The sequence below is a fragment of the Sceloporus occidentalis genome, unplaced genomic scaffold (genome assembly GCF_023333645.1).
Source record: "Sceloporus occidentalis isolate IW3139 unplaced genomic scaffold, rSceOcc1.0.p SCAF_61, whole genome shotgun sequence".
Taxonomy (NCBI): Eukaryota; Metazoa; Chordata; class Lepidosauria; order Squamata; family Phrynosomatidae; genus Sceloporus; species Sceloporus occidentalis.
The window spans coordinates 3,042,285-3,063,859 of record NW_028317041.1 but is presented as its reverse complement, the minus strand read 5'-3'; the positions used below and the strand labels follow the sequence as shown (position 1 = coordinate 3,063,859).

General features: G+C 39.3%; 1 protein-coding gene across 1 annotated transcript in view; it reads right to left on the bottom strand.

The window, feature by feature from the left end:
* Positions 1–3,102: 3,102 nt before the first annotated feature.
* Positions 3,103–21,575, bottom strand: part of LOC149287412 (OTU domain-containing protein 4-like) — a 32,778-nt gene continuing 14,305 nt past the window's right edge. Inside the window, exons 5-20 of the mRNA XM_089492909.1 lie at positions 20,174–20,246; positions 16,043–16,124; positions 15,008–15,149; positions 14,569–14,623; positions 14,034–14,145; positions 12,388–12,452; positions 11,643–11,743; positions 10,875–10,999; positions 10,616–10,790; positions 8,414–8,570; positions 7,680–7,803; positions 7,289–7,338; positions 7,057–7,171; positions 5,774–6,028; positions 4,860–4,900; positions 3,103–4,248 (exon numbers count right to left, since the gene is read on the bottom strand). Coding sequence (XP_089349035.1) covers positions 3,103–4,248; positions 4,860–4,900; positions 5,774–6,028; positions 7,057–7,171; positions 7,289–7,338; positions 7,680–7,803; positions 8,414–8,570; positions 10,616–10,790; positions 10,875–10,999; positions 11,643–11,743; positions 12,388–12,452; positions 14,034–14,145; positions 14,569–14,623; positions 15,008–15,149; positions 16,043–16,124; positions 20,174–20,246 — 2,818 coding nt within the window. The remainder of the gene's footprint in view (positions 4,249–4,859; positions 4,901–5,773; positions 6,029–7,056; positions 7,172–7,288; positions 7,339–7,679; positions 7,804–8,413; positions 8,571–10,615; positions 10,791–10,874; positions 11,000–11,642; positions 11,744–12,387; positions 12,453–14,033; positions 14,146–14,568; positions 14,624–15,007; positions 15,150–16,042; positions 16,125–20,173; positions 20,247–21,575) is intronic.

Genomic DNA, 21,575 nt, shown 5'->3' with positions numbered 1-21,575 from the left:
GACGTTTTTTCCAGCTATTTGAGGTCCGATTAGAAGATGACCTCGATTATAAGTAGAGGGGTATTTTCCAGAGCATCTGCATAAGAGAAACTAAACACCATAAATCAATCAAATCAAACTATCCCGCTTCTTATAAGATATTGTGTCACTATAAGAAAGATATGTTGCTGCATAAAAGAGTAACTTGATCAAAAAAACAATTGTTATGGTAAAAAAATAAATCCAGATTTCATTTTTATAAAATTTTGTTCCATTCTTTCAAATATCCAGCTTTTCTACAGTGCGGAGCAAATAAACCGGAACCGTATAAATTCGAGACATGGGTGAAAAATGATCAACTCTGTTTATCCTTTTCTAGTTTAACTATAGAAGGCGTATGCTTTTTTATAGTAGGTTATTAGATGTTGAATTCCGATGTGCTTACTGGGGCGCAAACTCATTAATTTGTTAGCCCTGAAGATGTTTTTTAATAAATGCAATTTCTAAGAGATTAAATAACAGCTTTTCACTGGGGTTATCCTCTAAAACAAGAGTTGGCAAATTTTCAACCCCCTGACACAGACGTGCATTAAGAAGGGCTGAGCCGTCACTGGATAAAGCGTTGTTCGATGGGTGAGGGCATCTAGCGAATATCACTGGTTTACCCGTGTGTTTTACTGGGCCAGACAAGCTATTCTTGCAGTAGACACTCAGTGGTTGACCCTTCATAGTGTATAGTGGAATAAAGCCGCATATAATCCAGCACGCATAGGGAGCATGTGCATTAGACCTGGCGGAGCGTTACCTGCCCGAGGGAGTGCAGCAGCCCCCAGAATACAAACTTTAAGGAAAAGTGGTTGTCAGTGAAGCAAATGGCGCTGATCCCATGAGTGGCTGTTTTATATGATGCTGAAACAACTAATCGACTGATGCTACTTCTCTAAGGTATGTATTCACTCCCTGCCACCCTTCGGTCTCATCTGGTCCCCAGCCTCTCTCTCATTCCCTCAGTCTATTTGTTTGTAGCACTAAGTTAATTGAATTTTAAATACAGTTTAAATTTTTTTAAATCCAATTAATCAAAAAAAAAATCAGCAATAGTTGCAGCCCTTATACCAGCTGGCACCAAAAACATTAAAGGAGCTTGCTGCTGCTAAGATCTAGGTATATAGCATATATGATTCAGTATTTCCATTATGGCAAAGTTCATTGGGTTATTGTAGTCCTGGAATTTGGCATGCAGTCCCCTCACTGCTTTGATGTGTGATTTAACATCCCTTTCAGTCGGCGATTAGTGAGATTTTCTCTTTAACGTTAATATAATTTTCTAGGACTGGTATCTTCAAATTTGTGTTTAATGAGCAATTCAAGGTTCATAGAATAGAAGGAACTGTATGTACAAGATAGGAGCCTAAATAACAGGGCAATTGTTTTTAATACAAAATGTAGATTCCTCCATAAAACCATTTACTTATTAGCACTGGAAAGTCTCTGAATGTATGAAGCCACCTCTTCCAGTCAATCAGGACAGTATTTTTCGGATATGTGACTGTAATCCGACGGGGTGCATGTACAAGTGAAATTCTGTTTGCAAGGGCACAAAAACACCAATCACACCCATGGATCAGTAGCTCTAAATTAATTTTAATGTTATGGATATAGGAAATAAAAACAGACATGTAAACATAATGACAACTAGCCATTCCCTAAACACACTGCACTCGGCAACAATTTATGCAACTATAAAGAAAACCGATCAAGTATAACGTACAGAAATTGTCAATGATAATGAAAACCTTCACTGGTGTTAAGTCTAAAAGAGATTAAACAGTGGAGCAATTACATATGTCACCATGTATACACACACAAAAAAAAAACATGAAACTCGATGCAGCTTAAAAGGCCAATAACCAAACGAGGAGTAATAAACGGCTTTGTCGGCACATTGAAAAATAAAACACTTGACGTGCTTTAGACGTCTAAGAAAACTCAGTGCAAAATACAGTATTGCCTGCTCAGCTTCTCTTGTTCTGTGCGAGAACAAGAAGCCTGAACGCTTTATTGTAGTATTTATGTTGCCATAGCCCTGCAAACAGCATGGAGCATAATATGGAGAGCATTAGTGCCAACATAAGCCCTTAGCAGGGTACCATAGAAGGATTACGCATAATGAAAGGGAACTCAATCGGAAATCCAATATAAAGCCAGTATGTAACTGGAAACTTTGGGTAGTCTTCTTCTTGGGGTGCTTATGGAAGCTTTATGCTACGGGAGCACCCTACACATATAGCATATTCATGGTTATTGGAGATTTCAATCTCTTCAAATTTGGATTTCTGTACTAGAAGCAGGGTGATGGCTGCCTCCGTCATCTAAAAGGGCCTAATATATCATTTGAAAAACAGCCTGACATATCGATGAGAATGGTGGCAGCAAAGACTTTGCATAGCATGAATATAATATAACCCCTTTACTTTTCAGATACCAGATACTATTTCCCTTTCTGCTTTTTTTTTTTTTAATTTTATTTTATTTATTTTTTTTTAAGATAGACATGCGATTCACTTCAATTATGTCCACTGAGGATATACCAAAACTGTTTGAATTAATCACATCTGCTGTAAGAAATAAACTTGCAGATTCAAAAGCCTGTGAAACGGAAGCACATTCAAGAACATAGTATATACCAGAACCGGCAAAACCATAAGGCATTTTTATATGCCCCAAATTAACACTTATATTTGGCGCAACAATTCATTTTCCGTTGCAATAACAGAGAAAACATTTTTAGTGCTTAAAAAAGTTTGCACCAGACCATTGCTGTCCCCACACAGTAGATAAGTATGACCCGTCAAAATAGAAAGAAGACCTTTGCTTTATATGGGAGAGAGAAAAAGACCCCCACATTCTAATGTCCTTTTTGCCATCATATAAGTGCTATGGGAAAATATATATAAATATAAACCCAGTCAAAAACCACAGAATATATAGTCCAGGAGTATATGCTGTACCCTTCTTAAACCTTTCCCAGAACCCAGTTCATTATATCAGTTTTATCTACTCTGGGAAAATACTCCAACTGAATAAATTAAAGTCTGTTTTGCAATAGCATAGGAAAGGCCACTATTCGTGCTGTGCTCTGAAATTATCCCCCATCGATCGTCTTCTGTATGGTCTGCCTCTGAAACCTCTGTAATGTGGATAGCCATCCTCTCTTCCTCTTTGTCCTCTCCAGGCATCCTCATTACGTATGTGTTGGTAGCCTCCTCTGCCGGGCTGGTAAAACTTCTCATTTCTAGGCCTCCTTACGCCATATGTCTGGTTGTAAAAGTTCTTTGATCTGCCACTATTCAGCATGTTGGACACTTCCCTCTCATCCTCGGAACTCTCCTCCCTTGCCCTCGGAGACTTTTCGTCTAGACGGTTCATCTGACAGCTTCCCATAGTCGAGCCTTTCTCTGCCGACACTTTACAATCTGCCACAGCGCTGCCAGCTTCACTAGTTATGGCTTGTGTTAACATAGGCGTTGCACTATTGTCAATCATCTTTGCTGGAGGATCTTGTTGGCCAGCCATAGTTAAAGGAACGCTAGTGGTTATCATTTGTGCCTCCTGAGAAATGACTGAACCAGTCTGATTGTGTATTGCTCCAGCCAGGGTAGGGGGCACATCAGGTTTGGTTGGACTCCCTGAATCTACTAGCTGCTTCACTGTTCCTTGAACGGACAAATTATTTTCTATAGCCCCTCCTGATGAAATATTCTCAGGCACTACCCTGTCCTGGGAGGTTATGAAAACATTATGCTGGACAACAGGATTCTCAACGTATGCTTGATATGGGTATCCATACCAAAAATGAGGGAAAAATGAAGGAGCCATAGGAAGAGTTCCCATGTATGCACCTTGCCCGAATGCCGGCTGTGGGGTCATTGACTTGGCCCCACTTTCAAAATTTCCACTTTGAGGCCCATCTTGATTCTGCATCTTTGATCCAGGCTGATTAGGTACTTGCTCTGCTATTTCAGGGGTTTCCAGTAATGCAGGTACCAGTGTTGGGGGGACAGTTGCTGGCTGAGAGTGTTCATCTGCCCTTAATTCCCTTTGGATAAGAACTGGAGGATCTACTTCACTCTGTGTTACGGGAGCCTCTGGTATCCAATGGCCTTGTGGGTACAACTGAATATTTGGGTACACCCTGTACATGTTTAGATACGCTTGCTGGAGAGGGTACAGGTATGATTGTGGAGGCCACATGTTATATGTATATGCCTATAAGAACATTGACATAAGTGTTAGAGGCACAGCGTTTTCTTAAACTGAATGCAATATACACAGGAAATAAACTGAGATTAACTAACTTGCAACCTTGGATGTAGTCATTCTTTAAATATACAAAGATTTTCAAGTCAACAGTAAAAGACTGACAAATTACCATTAATGCTTCAAAATGCAAAATGTACTTAAACAGCAACACTTGTTGGCAGGTAGGACCTATTTGAGCCCACCTAGTCTGTCCATTATGCCTGCTGTGCAAACCTAAAACTTTATTTATCAGTCTTTTCTTATATTCAGGGTGATGTTACGCCTATGCTGTGCATGTTTAAATTCCCTCACTTTATTAATCGATACCAGTTCTACTGGAATGGTGTTCCATTTATCTAGCAACTTCTTGGTGAAGTGAAATATCCTTACATTTTAGCTGAGCCTCTGGTTCATGCATACAAAAAAAAAAAAAGTAGGTTCCACTACACTGTATGATTTGCATTAAACTGCATATTACAATATGATGTATATTAACAGTGACACAAATATTCAAATTTGTATATTTAACCACCTTATAAAACACCAATACAAAGGAGAAAAAAAATATTAAAACTCACCTTTAAGCCAAGGTTGAAAAAGAATCGTAGAATATTTTTATCTGTATGATTTAATAAAAAAGAAAAAATGTTATCATTGAAATGTGAAAGATTTAGCAATAGGAATAATATCAAAAATATGATAAATATATAAAATAATTAAACCATACTTTTGTATTTAATTGCAGTGCTATATTTAACCCCTTTATGACCAAGGGTTTTTCAAATTTTAACCTTTTGTTTTCCATTTTTACTATGTTTGTCCAATCATGACTCCCCTTTTCCTGTTTACTGCTAATCAACAATATTGATTAGCATTAAGATTTTAAAACACTGTGAACATGCTGAACATAAATTGGTCCAAGTAACCTCCCCAAGTACAGTAATATTTCACATCTTTTTATATATTTGTAAAACATTTGGGTTAGGTTATACATCATACGTGTATATTATAATAAATTTACATATATATATATATATATATATATATATAATTTCTTTCGTTTTTTTCACTCGTTTCCCCTGCTTGCTCTGATCACTACTGTAGCTTGTCAACTAGTGATCAAAAGCAGGGCTCAGCTCTGCTCTCCTGCAGTATGTGTGATCACAAGGGGGGACGGGCAGGCACATGTGTCATTATGTAGATCCACTATGGTCTCTACTACTTGGATCTGTGCAGAAACATTGATGGCACATTCTAAAAGTGTATCGGCACTTGTTCTGATCACCACTACACCAAAGCGGTCATCTGGAAGACAGAGATGCTATCTCCAGTTGACAGAGAACGGAGCTGTCAGCAACACAAAAAAACTGGATGTACTATTTCAAAAGTGTCATCTTGATACCAAACAGTCCTTAGGTGATAATGGACAGGCAAGTGCCATCATGAAATTTCAACAAAATAATCAAAACTTTTAAAAAAGCGAAAAACTTACCCATGGGAAGGTCTTCCCCGGTCTTGCAAAATGAATAAGGAGGTAAAGTGGCACTTTCACCCTTTTCATTCAAAGGGAAGCCAGGATAGAGAGGGTCCTGAAAAGCACTCAGTGCCTGAGGTATAGGCAGTAAGGGTTGGTTAACAGCTGGTACTGAAACCGGAAGTTGCGTGAATGCAGGTGATGTTACCCGAGGTTGTAACACACTAGAATCTGATCCTGCCCCATATGGTGCAGGTGTGGGTGCTGGAATACCTGAAATGTGAGACACAACAAAATCAGACAGGGTTATCAGAAATGTAAATGTGTGCATCTTAAATGTAATGGGCTTGTATGAGATTTCCTGACAAATGTGTGTTTACATTACTTATAAAGACTTCCATTGTTCAAAGATACATATGTATTAGACAGATATACATAGGAGCCATTTAGAAAAGCAGCACTTTGGAACCACAAATCACCCTGGGGTCCCCAAGGGAATTGAACAGGAGGTCGACTTGACTCATCTGAATGGTATCAACGGGAAATCCATATAGTTAGATATTTATGCCGTATTTGCTATTTTTTCCCCACAAAAACACCCCTTGTCTTATATTTAAGGTCGTTTTATAATCCGACCTCAAATAGAGGTCTGACTATAAGACTGAGATCCAGATCCCCCGCAGCGCTGCAGGGGACCTGGATCCTCCTCTCTGGCAGCCAGTGGACGTCTGCCTGATGTGACAACCTCTGCTGCTGAATCTGAACTAGACACCAGGGAGTCTGGAGCACGGGGCAGAGTGGCATAAGTGGGGGGGCAGAATGTTGGCAAGTAAAAGGGAATACAAATAAGAAATGCATTTTTCTCAATCATAGTTTTTATTAAGATATGAAAAAATTGTTTACATGTGAATTAATATTTACTAGTAAAACTTTTTTCCTATAAGGTAGTCATATTCAGGCTTTTTGTTTTTTTCCCAAATTTTGGGGAGTTCTCTTATAATCAAGCAAATACGGTATGTTAAAATTGGGCATGTGTAAATTCAATTAAAAAGTTACACAATAAAATGTAGTAGTTTATCATTGCTAGAAAAATAAATAAATAAATAAAAATACATACTGTTCTGTATACTGAAACAGAAAACACCTAAATGTTTATTATAGGTAACAATTCTACCTTAGTAAATATAGTGTTTTCTTACCAAATGTATCTGATAAATCAGGCAAATATGCTAATTGTTTCAGAAAGTTTGGAAGGCTGAAAATACTTATGTGGTGGGCCGTCAATGATACGCCGGACTAACCTGACCATTCCGTTTCAGCCGGGGATGCAGAAGGCACTGTGGTTTGAGTAGGATGCTCAGCAGGGGATGGAAGAACAGAGGCAACGTCTGAGGTAGCAGGTGTCTCAGTTACATTCTGTGAAGCAGACACATCACTTAGTAAGAGAAGTTGGTATGGGATTTGTTAAATGCCAACAATGGGACATTAAGATGCAGAGAAGTATCGCACATTTAAAAATAATTCTGGGCTCACCTCAGCTGCTTTGTGATCCTTCTCTTTTGTCGACTGAGCCAATTTGGAAGCTGAAACGAGAAATAAAACTGCTTCCAGCAACACTGCTAAAACTCTGTGCCTCTAGTTGACACTCATTGGATTTTTTTCATAATCAAAGCATCTTCCTCATCTAGATATATACTGAATGCCTGGAAAATGTCCAACGCACAACAGGAAGTACAACTTGTTAATGCCTAACAACTAGACTCCAGACAATGCGTATTAACACAACTATGCGAGTGGTAACAAAGTGTACGAATTTGGTACTTTGGCATTTTTCCTTACAACAGTCTGTCGTTCATTGATTAGTTGACAAAATGTGTGTGACTAGTGTGTCTAAGAAATATATCAAAAAGAAAGTCTTAAAAACCTTTCTGTTTGTGATCTTCCCCTTCAGATGTTTTCTTCGTGCTTTTTTCTGGGTTTGGATTTAGGGCTTTTTTTGCAGGGAAGCCCTCACTACACTGAACTGCAGTCTGGTCCAGAGAAGGAGCCTACGATGGAAGAAAACAGATCTTAGACCAGGGCCCTATACAAATAAACCCAACTAATGCACAGTAACAAACTGAAGATGGAACAGTAGCCAGACACACTCATAGGAGCGTGAATAACATTCAAACTACGCTCTAGAGAATACAATTTGATAACTCATCTACATCAATTTACTCTTAATTTAATAATTTAGGTTGCGATTAAAATTAAAAACGATCCTAGTTGCGTCGATTCCACTAGAAAAAGGCAAATTTGGAGGACTGAACAATCTTGGGACATGGAAAACACAGCTGAAAATACAGACTGATCCTTGATTGTGTTTTCAACAACAACAAAATGATTGCTTCAAATCAACCAGCAGGGATTCCCGCTGCAAAGCATTAAAATAAAAAACATACAACTGAAAATACATTTAAAAAAAGGTGTACATTTGTATTTGCAGAATAACTACACAACTTTCATCATTATCCAGAGATCCAAGTGAAAACCTCTTCTCACATGATTGCAGGCAACTGGGGTATTTTTCTTTCTAAGCAAGATGTCCCTTATTATACAGGGTTATGCCACTTTCCTATAACAGAATTCATTTCAGTATCTATTCACAGAGCTTACCGAAAGGGCCGGAAATGCATCCTGGTCCCTGCTTTGCAGCTCGTACAAAGACCTTGACTCCTCGATGACTTGTCTCTCCTGACGCTCTTCTGGAGTCAGACCAAAATGGACACTCTCGCGTTTGAAGTAACAAGATTCTTCAGTTCGCTCAAGCTTCCTGACGACAGTGATCGAGGTGATTTAAAGCAGACCATGCCTGAATAATTCACACACATGCCCAACATCTTTTAAAACTACAGGGGGCTTTCTTTATTTTTCTCCCAAAACCATTTTTTTTCAGTGGCTCTGATAAGTTACTTAAACAGAAAATTAAAATATTAAAATTTACTATTAATATTACTAATATTTAATGAAAAACAAACTATTCTACAATAGTACCCTTTGTTTACCAGCGTAAAGAAGAGTTATATCTCCGTGTACATTACAAAGTCTTACAATACTTCATGCATTTTACAATTCAATTTATTCCAGTCTACAGCTGCTTCCAAATCTCATCAGTTACCGTCATTTATTCTTTGTGAACAAATATACAATCAGAGTGGTGCAAAAATAATTAAACATGAACATCATAGTGTATATTAATCAGATGTGTAATGCACTCACAAACACAATGCGATAAGGAAGCCTTTCAAACAGCAGATGGGGTCAGATCTTCTCAAAAATATATAAAAACAAAAGTGTAGATGCCTGTTTTCTTCCGACGAGGCGGCAACCTGATCCGGAGAAACACGTTAAGAGCCTGTAAATGTACTCATCAATTCTTTTATCTGCTGTTCTATTACTGTGTGATTGGTTCTATTACTTTATATACTGCCTTCAGTGCACTTCTTATTAAACTTAAGGGTGCAATAACATCTTGTGAGTGACTCCAATGTTGGGCGACTTTCCATTCCTCCTTTAAGAAGATTTTATCCCATCTGCTGTTTGAAATGCTTCCTTATCACGTTGGTTTTGTGAGTACATTACACTTAATTCATATTTTATCTGATTAATACGCTACACTATGAAACACGATGAAGCATTTATGTTTTAAGTATTTCAGTGATTCTGCGCCACCCTCGTCGTATATATATTTGGAACTTTGAAGCATAATGCCAAGTGACGTAGGGGGCAGCGTTTCACAGAGCAAGTAGCAGCCTTCAAATTCATCCCAAAGGTGTCCAATGAGGTTAAGGTCTGGGCTCTGTGCAGGTCACTTGAGTTTCTCCAACCCAAACTCATCAAACCATGTATTTTTGAACCTTGTGCGTAGGTGTGTGGTCATGCTGGAAGAGGACCGTTGCCACAGTTGCAAGCATACGATCGTCTAAAATGTATTTGCTGTAGCAATAACATTACGAATCACTGGAACAAAGGGTCCCAAACCCTGAAAAAACAGCCCCAAGACCATTATCCTTCCTCCACCAAACTATACAATAGACATTACACATTCCGGTAGGTATCGTTCTGTTGGCATCCACCAAACTCAGATTCGTCCATCACACTTCTAGAAAGTGATTTGGGATTCAGCATCCACTGAGCTACAGTCCAGTGGCGGTGTGCTTTATATCGCACCAGCCAACACTATGCATTGTGCGTAGTGATCTTCAGCTTGTATGCGGGTGCTTGGCCAAGGAAACACATTTCATAAAGCTCCCAACGCACAGTGCTTGTGCTTATATTGCTTCCAGAGGCAATTCGGAACTCTTTAATGAGTGACGTTACAGAGAACAGGTGATCTTTATACCGTTCAGCACTTAGCAGCCCTGTGTGTGCGTGGTCTACAACTTTGTGGCTTAGCTATTACTCCTAGATGCTCCGACTTCACAATAATAGAGTTTACAGTGGACTGGGGCAGCTCTAGCAGAACAGAAATTTCACAAACTGGCTTGGGGCAAAGGTAGCATCCTACGACTGCGTCGTGTTTAAAGTCACAGACCTATTCTACTGCCACTGTTTGTCTATGGAGATGGCTGCCTATGTGCTTGATTTCATACACCTGTTATCAATTGATGTGGCTGATAAACCTAAAATTAATAATACTACTACTACTACTTTTGGTTGTATAGTGTATTCTGTAAAAACGTTTTCCAAAGATAAGTTTAAGTGTCTCTGTAGATAAGTGCTCCGATTTCAATGGCTGTGATCTGACTCTTTAGAGGCACTGATTTCCAAGCAATCATCATTAGATGTTTATAATAAAAAAATAAAAAAAGTGTTTACCTTCCAGGCACTTTTGGGGGAGTCCTGCTCCGTTCCTTGCTCTCACACTGGGCTGACTGATCTGATGACTGCAATGACGAACCTTTGTTACCAGCACCTTGCTGAGGATGGGGAGATGACGCAGCCTGTGGCTTTATCGGTTTGCTGGAGCCCCTTTGTCCTCTGTGATCTTTTACTGAAGACGGATAAAGCAAATGCATATTTTTTTCATTCAGCCAACAACTCAAAGTAGAAACATACAATGGAAACAAATGATTACCAAGCTGCACACTTGAACCACTTCCAGGGCCCTTCTTTATCTTTTTTCCAGATACGGTGCTCCAGCCATCTGTGTTACCGATTGTCAGTGAGACCGGTTTAAGGTTTTTCAGTTGAACATTATGCCTACAAGAAATAAAGGAAACATGAAAGGTGGCAGGGTGAAGTTTGAAAGCTCAAATTACCAGTCATGTTTGCCACATCTGTTATCACTGGGACAGGAGGCTGCAGTATCAAATTTATATACTCAGATGCTTTGCTGTAATTGTCTAAGGTGTTGATTAAGATTAAGTAAACACTGAATGAAGGCAAACATGAACAGGATAATAATAAGGCAATTCTGAACAAAAAACAAATCACAAGTGGTAGAAGGAAAATAGAAAGAAAAAAATGAGTATGGTAGCCAAGATAAACAGTTTTTAATGGCAATTCAGTTCTAGAATCATTGTGAGCTCATACTACTAGAACGAAATACCTCATATTTTTGTACAAAAAGAATTGTGGCCTGGGTGATCATGGTAACTACAAAAATAATGGCCATTCTGCCCAAAATGCAAAGATCCAAATTGATAGCTCACTGAATATCATGACAATGTTTTAACATGTCCCTGTTAATGGGCTTGGTCCACCACAGACATTACTGTATTGGTTACTGTGCTTTATTGATGACATAGATGTATTCACTCATATTAGTTACAGTGCTTATAAAGAGGTACCCTGACATCACAGAAAAGATTTCTTATTTCCAAAAGAGCATTAACAAACTTACTTCTTCCCCAGCTCTTCCACAAACACAACAACGGGTCCATTCTCCACACTAACTTCCTGAATGTGGCAATTATAAAACTTTCCACCAGGCTCTAAGCGAACCTTTAACAAAAAATATAAAGTTTACAAAAGCACAGTAAAAAAAAAAAAAAAAAAAAGGACTATCTTAACAGGCTAAGTCTCTGTTTTAAAGACACAAAATCCTACAAATAGAACAACATTTCAATAGCAAATTTCAACCACATGAACTCATGGACAGAAAACACTAACTGGATGAAATTACAAGCAAATATCCAATATTTTGTTTTCTTTTGGGATGAAGAAATTATTTGTACTCATTAATGCATAAAGTGCTTGAAAAAACACATTGAAGAGCATTTATGAAGAGTGTCTGCAATAAATCTGGATCACAGTGGTTCATAAAGGGAAAAGCCTTCCAAGGAGTCTTTTAAGAACCATTAAACATGTATCTGAAATCAAGCTCCAGAGGTTAGTCTAGTGGCAACGTTAAAAGCTGGTCAGCAAGATTTCCAGATCCTGAAGACGGCACATACGTTGATGATACTTGAAATAGCACAATAAAAAAAAGCTTAATGTTCGGATGTGTTTCCGATACACATATTACGGTGCATGGGTTGTTTTATCTGACCATATGCAGTGCAGTATTACAGATGTGTGCATTGTGCTTTACACATGGCTATTCACAGATCTTAATAAACACAACCCATGCTAAATGTCACACTCACCTGGCATTTATCACCAGCAGAATATTGCATCCCAGCAGCAATGGAAAAGTCAAGTTTTTGTTGGTCTGCGGGGAAAAACAGCAATATGTAAACAAATAAATACAAGAGATTATCAATACATGATAAGGCACAGAGGAACTGAAGCAGTAAACCAAATTAATATTGCCTCTTGGCCCATAAAAAAAATATTTTTATACTATTCCTGGTTACCTGTGAGAAAGTGTTATTACGTAGGGATGCATCGAAATGAAAATTCTGGACTGAAACCAAAAAACCTGGATGCACTTGCCGAAAATGACTGCCCCCTTTTGTATTGCCGCCTCCAGCCAGCACTATGTGTATTTATGCCTCCAGCGAGCACTATGTGTATTTATGCCCCCAGCCTGCCCCTCGCGTAAGTAATGATTTATGCAATGGCCCCAGCTAGCTGCCCCCCTTGTGTATTGATGCTGCTAGCAGATAAAATGCTGTCCTGCAGGATGGGGTCTGCACACCACTTACAGCCTCCTTGTGCCATGCCCCCCCCCACTTACACATCCATGCTTACACACACTCATTCATTCCCTAATTCACGCACTCGTTCATACACCCCTCCCCCACCCCTTACCTGAACTGCAGAATTCCCGGTGCTGCTTCCCTTTGCGTTGCTCGCACTCTGCGAACAATTTCTCTTGTCCCACCAAGGGGAAACAGGAACGAGCAGGGTCATGTGACAAATTCACGTGACACCGCTAGATTCCTGCTTCCCCTGGGCAGGACAAGAGACGCTGCTTGGACAGTGTGTGCGAGCAACGCACATGTAAGCAGTAGTAATTGCCCCCCCCCCCCCTCCCGGCTTTTTGACGAATATCAGCCACTGATATTTCGGTGCATCCCTAGTTATTAGCTTAGAGAACATCAATGTGTGTAAAGGTGACATTCCAGCCATCACATGTACTTTAACGCATAGCTTTTTTTTGTATACAAATTGCATAGAGGGGTTGAGTAGAATTGGCACTTCTCTCTGTCCCCCAGCACCTAGGCTTTCAGAAGACACTTTTTTGCCAGACAGCGGCTGTTTTTATCAGCTGAAACTGGTGTGTCACTCGAACAGTGATGGGGCGGTATACTGAAGCTCTGGAGCTGCAACATTTTTACCATTTGCAGCACATTCTTACAGATAAAATATGCATTTTAAAGTTCTTGACAGGATCATTGTTACTTGGTGGGGTTGTATGGGCCATTAGACTTTTAATGAATGTACACAACCCATAGAAAAAAAAATCCTACACAAATAAAATAGGCAGACAAGAAAATTTGCATCATGTATCATTTCATCTGATTGGCTATAGCTGTTGCTAGCTTGATGCTCCTGCCTCATTAAAACAAATAAAAATGCAGTTTATTTTTATTTATAAAATAAGAGGGCACATTTATTACGAAAGGTAACAGTGTTTCATTGTCTGTATCTGCTCAGGTGCATATATACTGGGAGAGGAGGTCTATGGAGATGTTCGATGGTAAGCTTTATCACATAAGGCAAGATGAGAAACTACTAAACAGATATTTATGCAATTAATACCAATAGCATACAATAATTAAAAAAATTGTTTCTTTTTTTGTTGTTTTTTTTTACTAGAATTGACACACTATTAGCTTTAGGTTACCTTTCTGTGACCTCAGCCAAACTTCATATTCAACATTTCTGTAAACTGCTGGGTTAAGAGATCGCAGGACATTCTGATGAACCGAAGCATCTCCATCCTTTTTTTGAGGACACTGCATGTTAACAAAAACTCAGAAATAGTATGGTAGCATCAATAGACTTTCCTTACACAATCCAAGCCTTCTTCCTCAAGCATAGAATAGCATAGCAGAAGGTTATGAACCAAGGAAAGTGTTAACATTTACTGCCAAAATAACATAACATACAGATTGCCTATAATTCACACGGATTTTTCTTGTGTGGTAATCACACCCGTGCTAAGAAAATGGGATTGCGCTAGAAAATGCCACATTATACTGCTTACACAGGCACTGGAAATCTACACTTCCATTAGAAGATACTTTTATTTATGCAGGTCAGTGTCTACCATTTCAGATCAGGCAAAGCAAATGAAGAATATGAGTAAAATAAACATTTCATAAGGACTTTTGAGGACTAAGCATTGCGTGACTCCTAGGCAAAGCAATGAGACATACCTTGCCAGCTTTATGAGCCTTATATCCGTTCATGTCAGCAAAACTCGCATTTTCACTCCTGAAAAGGGGGGAAAAAGTCACAGCACCATTCTATTTGACTTGAAAGCCACGTGCATTAAATAAAGTACATTACTATATTTGATTAATATGTCACATAGTCATGTAGTGGGGCACATAATTAGGGTGGCATGTCAGTGACAATATCAACTAATAAGCAACAAAAAGGTCCCTTTAGAGCAATGCCACCAGGAAAAAGTATTATACTTTCCTAGCAACAGGATTTTCACTGCTTAAACAGCTGCTTATCATCAAATTAGCTTAATTGCCAAAAACACTGCCTAGCATCTTGAGAAATACACTAAATCATGCCAAACGCTTTGAACGTGATGGATCCACTTCAAATAGTTTTATATTTAACTAGATATAACGTTATCCTTACCCAGTAACTTCCCCTTCTGATCCAGATACGTCACTGTCGTAAACCTCTTCCTCTGTTGGCATTTCACAGGAGTCCATTTTTAACACACATTTCGTCACATCTACACCCAATACTTTTTCATAAAGCAGCTCATACACTATAGCTTTAAGAACATGAAAAAAAAGAACACACACAGGGTAAGTCATGATTCCTAGCAATCAATTCAGACAGGTAAGGATCTACGCCAAGGGTGTCAAGTACCTTGGTAATTTCCTGTTCTTGACAAACTGTCTGAAATTGCTTCTTGGGTGGCATCCTACAACTAGAGTCTCAACATCTCCAAGACTGAGGCTCTCGTTATTCCCCAGGCCCCTCTACCCCAAATTCATGATATCTACGTAACTGTCAATAACTCCACAATGTACCCAAACGCCCAAGTTTGCTGCCCTAGGGTTACACTTCTCCCCGCTCACTCCTTCAACTACCACTCACCAAATCCTCCTGCCTTCACCTGCAAAATATCTTTCCAAATCATACTTTTCACCCACAAGACAAGACACTACTAAATACTAATTCCTTCCCTTGTGATAAGCAATTTGAATTACTGCAACTTTCTAGTAACTGGCTTCTCCTCTTCCCCTTCCCCACATTAATGCATTCTGAAACAATGCTGCCAGACCAAGTGTTTTTATCCCATCACACCTCATCCAACACTACACTATGCCAGTCACTACACTGGAAATGTGTGTTCATGTTACTGTCAATTTTTTTATATAGTCAGTTTTATTATTGTCGTTACTTTTCACTCTGCCCTATTGTAATATATATCGCTACAGAATCTGCTGGCGCTCTGTAAATAAAATGTAATTTAAAGTTAACCAAGTAATGACTTGTAGAGAAGCAAACAATAAGAAGAGCTTGTCACTGTGTGTGCATTCTTGGATGACAAGAAACAATTAACATGTCGAAAGCAGAGTGGTTTGTGAGTACACTAGTGGGGGGGGGAAAGTGTAAGAACAGCACTCAATTTGGCTTTAAAAACACAGCTATACTTACATTGGCACAAGGATGCATTTTCCACAAATCCAACGGGGTAGATGATGTCATAGTGATTTCCATTAGAAAAATACAGCAATATCTAAAACGAGCACAGAATAATACACTTTAAAAGGATCGTAAAATAAAGCAATCGAAAACAGTACGCATCCAGCTCTGCTTTGGTTGCTTTTTATGTAGGACTAAGCACAGTAAACCATACTGTGTAGACGCATCTCACTTATCTGATGTCAGTACAAATATACGCCAAATCACTTCCACACTCCTGACTTAAGTCATGTTAATTGATGGATCATGACAACAAAGAATGTTCTTTTAAGAGTTACTACAAACCATGTTCTGAAACACAAACAAAATCTGATGATCTTCTAAAATAATTCAATCACAACCAAAAAGCTTATTACTTGGATCATGAAAACAAAGAAGGTTCTTTTAGAGTTACTACAAACCATGTTCTGAAGCAAGAGCTGATGAGCTAATAATTATTAGCTGATTCTAAGGTAGAAAGCCTCCTGGTTTGGACAAGACATTAAAATAAGAAAAATGGACAGTCAAATGCATTAAAATAATATCGGTAATCTTTAAAGAGACTAGCTGAACTGTAAATCTGCTGCGGCTAGTGGTTGGGTTTATATTACGGATCCAATTTCCCCACTAAACCAGAAGAGCTTCACTTAGAAAAGTGTTAATTTAATTTTAAGGGGCTGCGTCCTGCCTTCAGACTGTGTTTATTGTCCACTTATATGTGTTACTTAGTCATGCCGCACAGGGACATTTAGATACCTACTTGCTACTACATACATAAGAAAAGGTTACACATACGTACGAAAACACTTACTGCCCCTCTATGACGAGAGCCAAAAACCAAACCACAGAAACATTGTTTCTTCAAAGAGGATCGATCACCACCCTTAATATCGTAAGACTCCTACTCTCCCACTTAGGCTACAACTACAGGTTTCTCTTAGTCACAGCAAATACCCACCGTAGTAAAACGGATCCAATTTTCTTTAAAGCAGCAGCAACATTTCTAGAGTTTTTTTCTTAAGTAAACATTGCAGAAAGACAAAAAAAAAACCCCAAAAAGGACAGTTGTGAAGTGCTCAGTGACTTAAAAGCACTGTGTCTAAAGCCATCCACCTCGCAGGCTGCCAGGCAACAAGACAAACAGTAGTAACGTTCAATGAAAACAGGAAGGTACCAAGATATCTAGCTCTGCGACAACCAGTCACCGATTTCTCTCACTTGAAGTCATACTATTCTGTACAACAGGTTCTTCTAACAGCTCCACTGTAATGGAATGTGGGTGCTTTTAATTGCTTAATCAAAAATGCTTCCTAAAGTGGCCATGTTATACTATTTTTGAGGCAGTTATTTTCATTCCTTAGCCATTGCAAGGAAGAATGAGAAGTCGGGCTCAATGTAATGCCAAAGTGCAGTGCACAAGCAACAACGCAACCTTGAAATTATACACCAGTTACCAGACCAGAAAATTAAAAAAATTAACAAAACCCAAACATTACTCTAAAAGGGCCACCAAATTTGCCTATCTAATCTACATCTATGTATGGACTGTATCCACATTGCCAAAGGGTTAAATTAAGGGGGACTACACCTAAAGAATATTTTCAGTGCATAATGTCTGCATAATGATCCAATACTAATAAACATAAAAGTAATCAGGGAAGTCACCATTCGAAAAAGATGAAAGCGTACAAGGCCTTGCAAAAGTATTCACCTCCTTGGCATTTTTCCTAATTTGTTGCATTACAACCTGGAAGTAAAATGGATTTTTTTTATTTAGATTTCATGTAATGGACGTACACAAAATAGTCCACATTGGTGAAGTGAAGAAAATAACTCCTAAAAAAATAAATAATCTAAAAAAACAAACTGAAAAGTGGTGGGTGGATACGTATTCACCCACTTTGAATACTCCTATGAAGCTCCTAGATAATATCTGGAGCAACCAATTACCTTCACAAGTCACACAATTAGTTAAGTCCACCTGTGTGCAATCCAAGTGTCACATGATCTGTCACATGATCCCTGTTATACACACACACACACACACCACCCAAAGTCTGCAACACCAATGAGCAAGGGGCAGCACCAAGCAAGGGGCCCCATGAAGACCAAGAGGCTTTCCAAACAGGTCAGGGACAAAGTTGTGGAGAAGTACAGATCAGGGTTGGATTATAAAAACATATCTGAAACGTGGAACATCCCGTAGAGCACCATTAACCCCTTCAGGACCATTAACCCCTTCAGGTCTTCCCTTGAAGACCGCAGTTTTTTTAAAAAAATATTTAAATTCCGTGCTTGTGATTCGCTGCAAAGCGATCACGTGCACGGAATTGAGGGGGAGTGGCTGCTATGGATCACTGGGGACACCCAGCGGTCAGTAGCAGCCGCCCCTCGCGATCCCAGCGTCCATAGCGACGCTGGGATGGCGCATCATCGATGACGTACCTGGTACGTCCCGGTCTGCCGGGGACCTTTGACCCGGAAGTACCAGGTACGTCCCGGTCTTGAAGGGGTTAAATCAACTAAGAAATGGAAAGAATGTGGCGCCACAACAAACTTGCCAAGAGAGGGCCACCCACCAAAACTTACAGACCAGGCAAGCAGGGCATTAATCAGAGAGGCAACAAAGAGACCAAAGATAACTGAAGGAGCAGCAAAGCGCCACAGAGATTGGAGTATCTGTCCATAGGACCACTTTAAGACGTACACTCCACAGAGCTGGGCTTTATGGAAGAGTGGCCAGATAAAAAAAGCCATTTCTTAAAGAAAAATAAGCAAACATGTTTGCCAAAAGGCATGTTGGAGTCTGCACAAACATATGGAAGAAGCTATTCTGGTCAGATGAGACTTAAATGTAGCTTTTTGGCCATCAAGGAAAACACTATGTCTGGCGCAAACTATACTGCCGTTTGAGTAAAAGTATTTTTGGTTATTCCATGCAAATCTGTCACATCCAACATTTTCTTTTTGCTTCCATCTGTCTAAATATGTGTAAATAAGAATAACCTTGAATAGGTTACAACTCTACAAACTTTTTTTCTATAATGCGTAATGATATTTACTATTCCATAAAGAGAATCTGGTAACTACATACCCACAAGAAAAAAGCCTACACCCTCACACACAAATACAATCTTTATGGATTTTCTTGATGGCTCAATTCACGTATAACAGACTTGAGTACCTATATCATGCAATTGTGTGTGATGAAGCTCTTTTTGCCTAAATATTTGAGGACTGGTGAACCTCTGTAGTGTTCATGGCTTGTAACCACCTCTCTTCAGGATAATAAGAACAGATAAGAATGTTCTTTTCTGACATTTCTGTGTGTGTATAGTGATACTCTGAAACGTGAGCACTTCTCCCATTCAAACTAACATGTGCCATTGTTCTTTTCCTCCCTGTAATGTTATTAGTCAGGAGACAGATTAATGTTTTCTTGTCAGAGGTACATCCCTATTTTTATGTGGTAACTTCCTTCCTATGTTTGCAACAACCCAGCTAAGCCATCATTCAAAACTATCCATCAACCAACCAGTGAAAACAGAAGGTGTTGCGGCATGTTGCAGATAAACTCAATTTTTCTGCCTTACTTGCAGGTATAGTTTTCTACTGGTCATGTATGTGCTTAAGGGTACTAAGGGCCCGTCGTGTATCGGTATACATAGAATTGTAGTGGACAACCTGTCATAGAATGCCACCTTTTATAAGATATGCTTTGTGTAACAATAATTAGACATGTAAGCATGGAAAGAGAAAAACTGTTCATTATAGAAAATACAACACCGACTAAATTTACTATTTGTACACACCACATTTCTATAAATATAAGCCTGCACCTTCCTACACAGCTACTGAACAAAATTATTATTATAATTTTTTTTATTTTTTTTTTTTTTTTTTTTAGAAGTCCGGCTTATTTTTCAAAACATATGAGGTTTATATAGGGGAAATACAAAGCAAGATCACCAAGGGTCTATCATCTGTCCAAACTTAAATTGCTTTTATTTCGTGAGCAGGTGGCACAATGGCTTCAAAGCAATCAGTAATATAATACAGCACTGTATTACCTTAAGAGTAATAACGCAGCACAGAAAGAGTTACCTTTTCTGAGAAGTCGTGTTCAGTGACATAGGCTGGAGGAACATTGGGTTCTTGATAAATCACAAAATCTCTTCTAAAACAGGAGAAATAAAAGAAAGAAAAAATATTAATTCTTCATTATTGGTTTCATTCTTTACAAATACTTTAATGATCGACATAACAGGATTTTTTTTATATACACCATGTGACCAAAAGTACCGTATTTGCTCAACTATAAATCCAGGTTGTCTTTTATTTAGACGTCAGGTCCGCTGCGCAGCCGACTACTTACAGGCCAGGATCAACCAGTAATTTTCAAATTTATTCATGTAGTCCTATCATCTCCAACCATAAACTCCCTCCCGTCTTTAACTGTGCCCTATGGAATGCCCGCTCGGTATGCAACAAACTCGCTTGTATACATGACCTTTTTCTGTCTCATGCTTTTAACCTCCTAGCTCTTACTGAAACCTGGATCCCCTCCCAAGACACTACTGCTTCTGCTGCACTCTCCTTCGGAGGACTACACTTCAGCCACACTCCTAGGCCTGATGGCAGAAAGGGTGGTGGTGTAGGCATCCTTCTCTCACCTCACTGCACCTTCCAGAATATACCAAGCCCTCCCTCCCTCTCATTCGGTTCCTTTGAAGCTCACACAATCCGTCTTTTCTCTCCACTCTCTCTTCAAATTGCTGTCATATATCGCCCTCCAGGCCCTACCTCGCAGTTCTTTGACCACCTTTCTGCCTGGCTCCCTTTCTTCCTCTCTCCTAATATCCCCTGTCTTATTCTGGGTGACTTTAACATCCCTTTAGATATATCTAACAACTCTGCAAGCTCCAAACTCCTCTCCCTGACATCTTCCTCTGGTCTCTCTCAATGGACTAGTTCCCCTACGCACACTGAGGGACACTCACTCGATCTGGTTTTCTCCAGATCATGCTCCCTTTCAGATTTCTCCATTTACCCCTTCCCTCTGTCTGACCACCACCTCCTATCTTTTTCTCCAGTGCTAACCCCTAACAAGACATACTTACAACGCTCACCTCATACTTGTAGGCCATTACCAGAAAATACCATTACCCAACTGTCAGCCTCACTCGAACCTCTCTTACCTTCCATGTTAACCCTTTCCTGCCCAGACACAGCAGCCTCTTTTTACAACAACACACTTGCTTCATCCCTCGACACCATAGCTCCAATTACTACAAGTTACCCCCGACAATTTAAACGCCAACCATGGCATACCAAAACCACACGGTATCTTCAGAAGTGCTGCCGCACAGCTGAGCGCTACTTCAGAAAATCAAAATCCAGCGAAGACTTTACTCATTATAAATTCATGCTTCACACCTACAACTCTGCCCTCTCTCTCGCCAAACAGCTCTACTTCTCCACTCTCATATCCTCTCTTTCTTCCAAC